Below are 12,124 nucleotides of genomic sequence, written 5' to 3' on the forward strand. Positions count from 1 at the left end.
ATCTCCACAAGAACACATGGAATGACTGAACGTAACGTGGATGCATGAATCACAAAACAAACATGTGCCACACGACCCTTCTTTAAATTCAATTAAACAGAGCTTGTTTCCCATCTTGTGAGTAAATATGAACATTTCTGACTCTTATATGAACACTTTATTTTAGAGGTTTTATTACTTATGTGTTTTGATAATGTTCAAATAACTAAAACAATACACAGGCAGTCAAACATGCTGTGATAACAATGAAATGCATGACTTGAACAATGCCTTGTTCTATATAAATGTAACAATAGTTACATCAGTTATATAACCAACCTACAGGGTTCTGCTGGGTTATAGTCCATTTTGAGGTGAAAAACTGTGACTTTATCAATGAATTATTTCAATTACAAAAGTGTTTCAAAAATTTCATTCTAACTCTGAGGGAAAGTTAATATTCCATGTACATGACATGAACAACTAAATTACCTAACTAATGGAAGTTAATTTGATGGTCGCCATAGGGCAGGGAGTTGGGGGAGGGGTGAAAAAGGTAAAGCACAAATTGGTTGTTACAGAATAGTCAAGGAGATGTAAAGTACAGTTTAACGCCATCCTTTATTGTAAAACTGTGTATGGAGTCACATGGGTGCAAGATTTATTTAATGGGATAATAATTTAGTAAGTTATGTAGTGTCTAGTCACTGGGATGTACACCTGAAACTAATATAATCATGTATGTCCACTATAATAAAAAATAAAAATGACTTAAAATGAATAAAGGGATCATAGTTAGCTGTGTTTGTAATTTTTTTGGTAATAATGTGATTAGAAAACGATTTGCTCAATTCTATAATTCATTTGCTATAAAGAGCAAAAGACAATTAAAAACCCAACTCCCAACCCAGCCGGAGCCCACAGACAGCCATTCCTAGCCCTATCCAGAACAGCGTCACTAGTCCCCATCTCCAGCTGCAGTGCTCGATGGCTTGACCTGGGAGCATGAGCCAGAACTGGCGTGGCGTGCACCTCACCTGGGCCTGTCTCAAACATATCCTCTGAACTCACAAAACCAGAGTCCCCCTCAGCACCAACTCGAACTTTGTATGCTGTTCCTGGCATTAGACCCTTTAACCCAAAGAAGCTCCGAGAACCATTTATAATTTCTTTCCTCCATTCTTCTTTGCCTATGGAAATTTTGCAAAAAACAAGAAATTATAATATTTTAAGGGACTGGAAGTCATTTAATGCTTCAAGAAAGGAAAAATCTTTCTAAGCTTAAGACAAGATTTAGGATACTTAGGTAGGTCATTTTAGGTCAAGTCAAATAAATCAATTAATATACAGAACTACATAAAAATATCCTGAAAGAAAAACTGACTGGATATGCAGATTGCTTAATTGCACATATTACCATGTATTAATACAAAGGAAGCTTTTTCATATGCACTTTTCTTTATAAAAATATTGAGTTTTTCTATTAATGTGTATGAAAAGAAGTGTTATACATTAAATAGTTTAAATGAACTATGGTAAGAATTGTTTTTAAGATTCATAAATTTCAGTAAACTTACATGCCTTGAAATGTATCCAAGTTACAGATTCAATCTTTCCTGCGTATTGGTTTTCCTAAAGGAATGTTATATCTAAAAATATTTATCTGCCTGGATAAGGCCTACACAGAAAGTTGGACTGTGTTCAACATTTTCTTACAATTGTTCCTTGGCCACCCAGCTTATGTGCAGGGCACACTGCATTCAGGAGGGGCCCTGGTTTTCCATGAACTGCTGAGAAATGGAGCTGCCCCACGTCCTGGTAGAGGTGGCCAGGGTGTACGTAGGGAGCCTTGTTCTGGAATACATTTAACATCAAAATAAAAGTGGTAATTTTCTGCAGCTTCTGATAAACTTCTCTTGGGTAGTAACGGCAAAATGACTACGTCAGTTTGATGTATTACTTTAAGGTCCAATTTTAATAAACCTTTTTTCTCTCCTATGGTATCTACAGATGCAATTATTCATTGTTACTCCTATTGACACGTTGTGGTTATAGAACAGTCTTAAGTGCCATGATATGAAATGGAACTTACTGTGTTTCTTCTTTTTAGTAACAGGAACAAAAAAAGATTGTTTGGTATGTATAACATATACAGGGTCAGAGTTCACTATAATTTTTTTTAGATAAATCTGATTCATTTAATTGGATCAAGTTATTTTTCAAGATGATCCACAATAAATCCTTAAAATGTTTTTAATCTCTTTAAATGTATCCCCCAAATTAAAAACCGGCAATGAAGTTGTTTCTTACTGCCAACTACACCATATTCAACATAAAAGTTGACATGCTCTCGCCCCTCATACTCCCAACTGATATTGGCATAGGTCTCAGCAGCTGCGACAGTAAGTTTGTTGATCCTGGGATTTACTGCTTGAAATAAATATATAATAGAAAAAGAAAACAAACAAACAATCAAATTGCAACACCATACACAGATATAAAATAAGCACTCTGAAATTGTGCAAATAAAATTGAGTTACAATTTACTGCTAAAATTTAGGGTTCACTCATATATCAGTATCATTATAGACAGGGTTTTCATTGATTAAACCACAGCATTAGGAAATAAATCAATAATCAGAAATAATGATGCACAATATTATAATTTATGATTTCTATTATATGGGTCCTGCATAACGTGAACTGTTGTCCATCAGACACAGTCCCAGGAAACATCACGGTCTCACTCACTGACGTACAGTGAGGTCTGGGACTGCTGAGCAATCCTGGGAGCAGAGGCCACGGAATGCAAAGTAAAACCCAACACCAGGTGGCCACTTTTCAATTCTATTTGTCGTCTCAGTGCGGGTCTTCAAATAATTTGTGTTGGGGTGGGAAAGGATCTCCTTAGAATAGCGGCTTTTGACCTGTTTTGAGTCAGAAACTTCTTTAAGAATCTGCCTCTGGGGAGTTCAGGGAGTCCAGGTGAAGAACACCTGCTTTGGAGAATGTTGAATGGCCAGGGTACGCTGGAAGGAAAGCTCCCAAAAGAACTGTCAAATATGCTTCTGTCAGAAGTTAAGAAAGAAGAAATAAAAGAACTATTTTACTTGACACATCCCAGGGAGCAAGACAATTTTACCTAAGTAAAAATTTTACCTCACTATATATCATGTTCTGAAAAAATCATGGTGCAACCAAAGTAGCTTCTTAAACACCAAATTATGGAGATTGTATGATGAAATATACTTGCTACTGAATAAAGATGACACCTATAGTTATTAAAAGATGTTATTTGTCCATCTGAGGCTGACAATTATATCAGCCTACTGCACCTGCCTACACTAAAATGACATATTTACAGATACATTAATGTGGGTAGTTAACACTGGTAAGATCAATTTATTGTCCCAGAGGAAACATCCTAGTATAGTAAATCAATCAGAAGACTTACTCACACTTTAAAATTCAATTTCAAATTATGTTATATAATTTAGAAGTGAAAGGCCTCTACTAAATTTAAAATGTAACAAAATAGCATTTTTTGGACAAAAAAGACAAGTATATTAAGAAATTACGTAAGGCACTTGATCTCTGAGATGCAACATTGCTTGTACATTGTGTGCCCCTCCATGTTAAGGGTCGGAAACAGAACAATTTATTGAATCATGTAGAGCTCGTCTGTGAACCTAACTGATTTTACACTTAAAGGAATAGATAATGATAGGAACATGATCAATAAACAGAGACAGTAAATACAAACATGCGTGTAAAAACATCAGTGGCAAAGAATCCAGGCAAAACATTTATTTTTCTTTGAAAGAGTTTAGAATCATGGAACTGAGCAATGTAGTCTGGAGTGACCACGGAAGATGGTCAGGGCAGGACCATAGTGAAACACTGTCGACAGGAGAGCATGTGGCTTAGAGAGACCCAGAGAAGATACTGCAATTTTCTGAGGTGATGCTGTTTGGCCACTTCTATCAGAGAATTCCAACTGTCCTAGGTTTGACTCCCCACTCATCCACTTGCTTACTAAACACACACTGAGCACCCGTGATGTGTGGACAGTTTCCAGGGACAAGCTGGAGTCATCTCTCAGCTGGGCTGTCTCAGAAGTCTGCCTCCAGTCTCTCTTCTTATCGTGTCTTTCTTTGTAGATTCTGCCAGTGCAGTTACCTACACTTTCACCTCAAAACTACATATCTGATTCTATCGTTTCTGTTGAAAACATGAAGATGACTTGCTGCTACTGAGAGGTAAACGTAAATTCCTTAGCAAGGCATGCATGGCTGTTGAGGGTCATTCTGGCCTCACCTACTTCTTCAGGCACACCTCAGGTTCTCTTTTCCATGCATTCTACATTTCTGCCAAACTGGACTTTTGGATACAACCCAAATTTTCTGTGGATTTTCAAACCCCATGCCCTTCTTACCCTACCAAGAATCTATACACCTCAACTCTGACTCACCTGCCAAAATTCTTGTCTCAAGGCCTAGTTTATTATTGCTTCCTTTCTGAAGTTTTTCCTGATCCTGCTTAGCAAAATAAATGATTCACTCCTCTGTGCTTACATAAGATTTTGTTCACATGAGTAGTTTAGCATCTATTTTTACTTTCTTGTACATTGGTCTTAACTGACAGGTGTTAAGCATCAAAGGCGGGGTGTGTTTCACCATCTAGATCTCACTCGGGATCTTACAAAAGGCTGTTGCACTTTATGTATGTTAACACTAGCCGTTGAACTTGACTGAAACGCCTATGTAGTTTTTTTGTTGTTGTTGTTCAGGCCAAATAAAGTTGTGAACTTTAAACTTCATTTTAATTTACTGGTCCTTTAGCTTTTCCTGTTTGTTGACCCAGAGTTGGTAAAGATGGGACCAACTCTGACATATTATATAGTGAGAGTCTGACCCCAGAGAGGATTTGTCACCAGTTCCTCAGTGTACTCCTCTTAATTAATAGTCAGCTGCTAATTAGGTCAAGGAACAGGTTCAGATTCTGACTTGCTACTTAGTTTCTCCCTATCCCTGTGCCCTAACTAGTCACTTTACAAAAGTGTTCTGAAGTCTGGTCTCAAGGGTGAGAAAGTACGAGCTCTGGATGAAGCAGTGTCCATCCATCAGCAATACTGAGCCCTTAAATCTGCCATTAGCATGTTTCAGGTCACTTTTATAGATGCCTTCACAGTGTATTTCCTAGAGTTCCAGACACAAAACTATTTAAAGGGACACAGAAATTGAACAAATGCAGCCAAGCAGCTACGATTCTTACGGAAATACTGAAAACAAATAAGGACATGGATCAAAATGAGTGACTTGAAAAATAGGGGTATTTCCATGATCAAACTGAGGAAATGTTTGTTATGGAAAAGGGAAAGCAGGCATAATACAGCAAATTGAATTATCCTGGCTTCTTCTTTGTGGTTTAAATAATTCTTTTGTAAGTACATATTTGTAAGTATATCTTTTGTAAGCCTGGGTTTCATTAATATCTCTTAAAATCTGTAGGAAAATTAAAAAATATGTAAAGTTAGATGCATCTCTTTCTGCTCCCTCAACCAGAAGTTAATTCCTGTCTCCTTTGTTCTCTTTCATGTTGTTTTAAATTAATATATAAAAGAAATATAAAATATTAAAATTTGGAAGGACTGTGGTGCACTTTTATTCTTCTCTGTCAGGGAGTGGCTAAACTCCATCTGGAGAAGAAAATAAAGAAGATAAAATTTATTCTTAGATTGAAAAAAATATTTTTAAGGGAGGAAAGCCCAGGATAAAGAATTCTTTTTTGAGCAGCTTAAAGTCTTACCAGTAAAATGTCATTGCTTAATGCAAGCAATGCTTATTTACTGGAGTACTAGTAAAAGAAACAATATAGAAAATAAGGATAGACTTAGCTTTCTTTTGAAATTTAAATGCTATTTCTCTTCTTATCTGCAATCCATCAGATTTCAATGTTGGGGGCTTCAAGAACCTTCTGATGCTCCATTTTTACTTGTTTGTATAATCATAAGTAATTTCTAATTCAATTTAGTAACACTAAATGGTAAAACCTAAATTATTTTAATAAAAGTTTATTGTAGTTAGTTTTAATATATTAATCTAGGCCGAGGACTTTTTCTCCCAGTGGACTGCGTGTCCGCCATCATGACGAGTCAGTACAAAACTCAGCCTGGCTTTGCAGGCAGCCCTGCTGCAGCTGGACCCCTCTGCGCGGAGGCAGACAGAGCAGCAGCAGGGGCCCCATCACTCCGGGAGGAGGCCACCTTCTCCGGGAGCTCCAGTGAAAGGCTGGGGGTGGGGGGTGGGGGGGACGTGGTAGTAAATTATAGTAAAACAACCAAGGGATTTAATTGACACCTAATTATCTCAGGAAAGAAGAACACATATAAAGGAGAGGTTTACATCTTTCTACAATATTGTGGAAACTTTGAATGTTTACAACTTTGTTCATGTCTAAGAAACACATGTATAACATATTAAGATTACTGAAAGTGGCTGCAGTTCTTATTCAATGACTCCAAAATCTAATCTATATTTAATACTCTACCAAGACTCTGAATATAAGCAGCTTTCTAAAAAAAATAAAAGATATATATCAGGCCTAAGCTCACAAGATTTGAATAATTTAGGACAAGGCACTTATTTCTCGTACTCTTCTCTATTTGTCCTCATTTAGTCTGTCAAAGCCTAAGAAAACTCTACATGGAAACAGCATCCAAAGCTGTACATGGGAAGATCTTTGGGATGCCTCCCGTGGAAGATACACTACAACTGAACCAGGCACCTTTCTCCCAACAAATCTTTCTCACTCAGTGAGCTCTGAGAAATAAAGGAAATAAAAGTAATCCACTGTGACAGTTGGCTGCTATTCAGGAGAAGGAGACCGAGCAGTCTGGCGACAACGGGATGGAATAACACAACTGAGGTGAGCATGCAGGCAGACCGGAAGACGTGCTCTAAGGGGTCCTGGGGGGACACTTTGAGTCTCAGGCCAGTTAAAGGGTACCCAAAGTTTCAAATGGACAGTGTAGTGTGATGCCAGCAGAGTGTACACTGTGTCTATGAGGACTAAAGCTAAATCAGATTAGAAAGGAAAGCTCAGTTTATCTGATTTCCTCACAGGCTATTTTAATCACAGGACTAATACCGCTGAAGCTTCAATATGTGGCATGGCCATATAGAAGACATGTGACAAATCCACAGTTTGGTCCTGTCTGATCCAGCCACAGTCAGGTCATAAAAAGCTAACATTTGGGTTTGTACCAGGGATAAGGCTTGAGAAATTCTTAGCAGAATTTAATGTGGCTATTTGTAAAAAAGACTAGATATTAATTTTAAAGCCAAGATCTTCCAAGATCTTCTCTTTTTTTAGTGTTTCAATGCTTATGTTATTTTTTCTCTTTTAACCCATGCTGCACTTCCCCATGTTTAATGAACATTGCAAATTCCACACATGTAATAAAGTCATGCAGATGAATTATGTTACCTTTGCCTGCACCTACATCAGGTGGAAGAATACCAGCTTTAACGAAGGGAAACAGAAACAGGACACTATATAGTTAAATGTAGCACATCCATGAGCATGTAAAGCTATATAAAAAACACTTTTTAAAATGCTAAAGCATGCAAGAAGAATGAAGTGCATCGTGTCAGGTACAGGGAACAAAGATATGTTGGTGTCCCCCAAATGACCCAGTAATCAAATCTACACTTTACTTAAGGTACATTGTTCATACTTGCCTATTATGTAAGAAGGCTTAGGATATCTCAAGACAATTTTGGGGTAGAAATGTCAATTTATTATGTTATGGAAGACAGTCAAATAAATAATCCTTAAGCAATTCTACAATTTAGAGACATGCAAAGAGAAAAAAGTTTTTTACAGTATTTTTCATCATTTTTATTGAAGTTTTCAAATTTTTTCAAAATAATTTTTAAAAGTATGACTGAAAATGTTAATTCCCTTTTTGGATACTTTGATGGGGTTATTTTGCTTTCTGTGTGTAGATAGCCTACTCAGGTACGAAGTGCCGTGCTCAAACACAAAATAAATGCACTGTTTAATATTGTTTCAATTTCATTGCAAGAAAACCTAAATCAGTATGTGGACTAGCAAATTATTTTCTTGTGAATGAAGACCAGAAGTAGAATTACATATACTTATTTGTAGAAGGAAAAACAATGCCTTGAACTTTGAATTCAAGTGTGACATAATATTGTAATTTCCCACTCTCACCTCGGTATTTTAATAGAAGTTTACAAATTTCATATGGACTTGGAAAACAAATACCAAGTCATCACTCTAATATGAATTAAATAATTGATTTTATACCTATCTGAATGAGAAATTACAAATAAGTGTTTGTATTAATAGGTAAGATGAATACTCCATGGTCAGAAGGAAAGGGAAAGCATAAATTTAAGTTAAAATTTTTGTTTCAAAACACTTATAGTTTTATGGATTTTATACATACCCATCTTACCTTCATCCACAGTTGTTACTCCTTCCTCTGTTATTTGACTTCCTGATCCTGCTGATGTTTGTGCATTGAAATAGAACTTATAGCGAGTGCTAAAATTTAAATTTTTTAAAGTCCAGCGAGTCTTGTTGGCAGGGATTTTCAAATCTACCAGTGGGCCTAATTCATGGGTGCTATTAACTGTCAAGAAAAATAAGAAACAGGAACATTTCCCATTAATTGCTATAGGAATACTATTATAAATAAATGTGTTCACTAAAAACGTCAAGCTTGGGTTACACTGACTTTTGTAACCACACTCACTTTTTGCCTGATGTAACTGACACCCTTTTACAGTTCCTATAATATGGCATAACGAGAGGAAATATTCTCCACTGGTTTCTAGGCTGGGGAATTCTACAGTTGACTTACAGTAGCATTTCTCATCTCAGAGATTTTGCAGGTGGAGCCATACACTCTTAGGTAACCCCAAACCTCATCTTCAGAGGACTCGTGCCAAAGGAACTCCTTACTATTTTCGATACGGATGACGTCTACCTAACCTAACAATAGCTGTTAACCTAAACCGCATGCTCAAAGGTCTGTATTATTCTACAGAATACTTAATTTTCAGTAACAGATATGTTAATTTTTCTTTAAAAAGTAGGATTTGAAATTCCTTCCGGAATAACAACTGAGCGTATACTGGGTCCAGTGGAAGTAACGACTGCTTGTCTGTGGTTTGTAGGTAATAATCTGGGTGTAATAACTTATAGTTTTTATGTGAATATTTCACCTAAAATGTCACATGGTGTGCTTAAGTGTGATATGTTACAGAATTACAGGCTTATAATTTTGTAATAAAAAGGCATTATTTGCACTGGACCCTGTATGTATATATTCTACAGCTATAAATTAATAACCAGTTGGTATTTTAATATAACAGTTTAGTTTCTTTTTCTTTTTGAATGGTATTTTCTCTTCTTCTCCCAATAACTTACTTGGCTGATATTTTAAGATGTACTCAGTCAAAATGCCATTTGGGTGGCTCGGTGGATCCCATTCCAAAGTGAGAGAGTCTAGTGTTGGATTAATGATCTTCAAAGAGGACGGCGCACTGGGAACTTACAATGAGAACACAGTCAACACAAAGGTTTTCCAGGGTTTCAGAATGTATTAAAATGACATACTTCACCATGGTCACACAATTCATCAAGATTTTGGGGTTTTGTAACACATTCTTGTTCCTGATTTAGCTGAAAATACATTAACAGAAATCCATGACAGGTACCCATTTATCCATTCTCTTCCTATTTTTTCTCACCATTTCCATTTAGATTAATTAAAACCATTATCTCAAATATACAGACTTTGCCTTCATATGGACCCAAATCAATATTTTTAAAAGAGACAATAAAGTTAATAAAATTAAAAAGAGACTGTATTTGTTTCACGAATGAAGTCTTAATAAAAGCAAACTAGTGACTGACACTATTCTAACCAGACTTTTGAGTAGAAGCAGCTGTGTTCTGTGCTATTGAGGGTTGTTTGCCTCAACAAACCAGGTGTTTCCAGGCCGTCAGAACATCCTGCCTGCTGGGCTCTGGGCAGGAGCCAGCCTGCCCAGGTATAGAGTAGTTCACACCTGGAGAGCTGACAGACACCCAGAATCTCCTGGTGAGGACGGACAAAAGCCCCAGTGCTGGCAAACCCTGACCCCGGGGCAGGCCTGCAGGTGACAGGTGCTCAGTGGCAGGGGTTGGCAAATCACCAGAGGAGACATGCCTGGGCTCCTTTTAGTCACGGCTTCAAGAGGATGATGGATGGTGGCAGCTCTCCTTTGTGATCATTGCCTCCTCTGCCCAGCCTGCCACCGCCGTCCCTCCTGTCACTCTAGCCGGGGAGGCAACCTGAATTACTCCCTCTGCCTCATTCCCACCATTTCCTGGGCCACTAAAGACTGTGTAATCCACCTAGTTCATCTCGACAATACGCACTCCCTCCTCGGCCCTCTGCCGCCACCCCATCTCAGGGCCTCTGTGGCCTCTGTCTGGGCCTAGAGCACACCTGGCACATGTTTCTAAGTTTCCCTAAACCAGTAAGTGGTTCAAAACTTTAGAAAATCACAGACCCATTTTAGAATCTGATGACAACCATAAACACTCCCTAGAAAAATATACAGCTTTTTCTACAATACTGAGGTTCATGGGGCTCCTTAAACGCATTCATTGATCTCCTGTGCAACTATAGCTGTGCAACTATAGCCCTCTTAACAGCGATTAAGCGCCTCTGGCATAATATCCACAGTGTTTAAGACCATCCAGGATATGGCTCCTTGCTGGCTGATTTTCCCCCTTTTCTCACTATTCTTAGCTACACTACTTGCAGCTCCGTGAAGGACCCATGTGTGTCATACCTTTGTGTTTTTGAGCATAAAACTTCCTCTCTGCTTTATCCTTTCATCCCCTGGTCATCTCTTCTGTGACACCTCCCCCTGAACCATCTAAAGGACCAGTGTGGTGTCTCACTAGAGAAAGCCTTGAGTGGAAGGAGCCCTTAACCTCCAAGGAGCAATGAGACCAAGGACCAGCAGTCATAATGACATGGGACCTGTGTTGGGAAGCTGACATCATGGGTTCTGCAACAAGGAGCCAGGTTGGAATTTGTCTGTAAACTGCTTTTCTCTAAAATAACTCATATTGAGTCCATAGGCATTATCTAGCTCATTTTCAATACTGGCTTGAGGTAAAACCCAGAATAGGGAAGGTCTATTTTCAGTGTCTTCTCAAATTCCTATCTCTCTTATTTACGGCCCTTCTCTCCCTCGTCCCTAGGCTCCCATGTGCTTGTCCAAACTCCTCCTGCCTCCCTTCCCCACACATGACATATATGGGGGTCCTCTTTCTCTTCCCCTTATGGTGGCCCATACTAGCAATGACTTTTTCCTTCTCTTCCCAATCTGTTTTGACAAGACTCCCAAACACCTAACTTAGCTCATGTTTAGCATAAACTATGAAAGTGCACTGAGACAGAAGTAAATCATCATTTACAGAACTATTTTCTTTTCCAGATATTTTTCTTAGGATTTCACATTTAGTTCCCACACTTTTCAAATGGGGAAGCTGAGGCTTATAGAAATTATATAATTTGCTTTCCAGTCAGGAAGTTAATGACCTAAATAAACATCTGATTAGCAAGGTTTCTGAGAGTGTGACTAAGCATGGAGACAAAAGTTGAAGTCAAGAGAGATGGCATTTTAGGGCATCATTTTGTGATCTGTAGCCTTCACAGCCTCAGTCCACACACAAGCTGACACTTTGCCAGCTTTGTGCATCCTGTATTCATCTCTGGGAAATTGCATTTGGCTTCTGTAATGCACTTTATAAGGGCCATTCTGTCATTCAGAGCCTCTTAGCAAATGCCATATGTTGCTAGGACCTCAGAGACATGTCCACCTCATACCTCCTTCTGGGGTCCCAAAGACTCTGTCTGGGCTAGCTGGGCCCTCCCCTTTCCCGTTGACCACACGGACGTTCAGTGTGTAGTTGCTGAAGGGCTCCAGCCCGGGCAACATGCCGTGGGTCTTGCTGCCCTGGAAAGTGAGGATCTTTTTCTCAATGTGGCGTCTGTTTCTTTTTGATGAACTCTGTGCCTTCCAGTAGTAAATCTGAAGCAGCAAGAACA

The 12,124-nt window shown here is 38.4% G+C and overlaps 1 protein-coding gene across 20 annotated transcripts in view; it reads right to left on the reverse strand.

Annotated features, from left to right (window-relative positions):
- NRCAM (neuronal cell adhesion molecule) overlaps positions 1 to 12,124 on the reverse strand; it is a 322,675-nt gene that overhangs the window by 26,062 nt on the left and 284,489 nt on the right. For 6 of the 20 annotated variants that reach the window (XM_037070621.1, XM_037070627.1, XM_037070617.1 and 3 more), the window contains 4 exons: positions 11,903 to 12,107; positions 9,442 to 9,564; positions 8,456 to 8,641; positions 7,468 to 7,503 (listed from right to left, as the gene is read on the reverse strand). In XM_037070621.1, coding sequence (XP_036926516.1) covers positions 7,468 to 7,503; positions 8,456 to 8,641; positions 9,442 to 9,564; positions 11,903 to 12,107 — 550 coding nt within the window. Of the gene's footprint in view, positions 1 to 1,016; positions 1,170 to 2,289; positions 2,416 to 7,467; positions 7,504 to 8,455; positions 8,642 to 9,441; positions 9,565 to 11,902; positions 12,108 to 12,124 lie in introns of all 20 variants that reach the window. The other 14 variants (XM_037070636.1, XM_037070628.1, XM_037070625.1 and 11 more) reach the window with 4 other exon arrangements.

The sequence above is a fragment of the Sturnira hondurensis genome, unplaced genomic scaffold (assembly GCF_014824575.4).
Source record: "Sturnira hondurensis isolate 20B ecotype Veracruz unplaced genomic scaffold, ASM1482457v3 Scaffold0018877, whole genome shotgun sequence".
NCBI lineage: Eukaryota > Metazoa > Chordata > Mammalia > Chiroptera > Phyllostomidae > Sturnira > Sturnira hondurensis.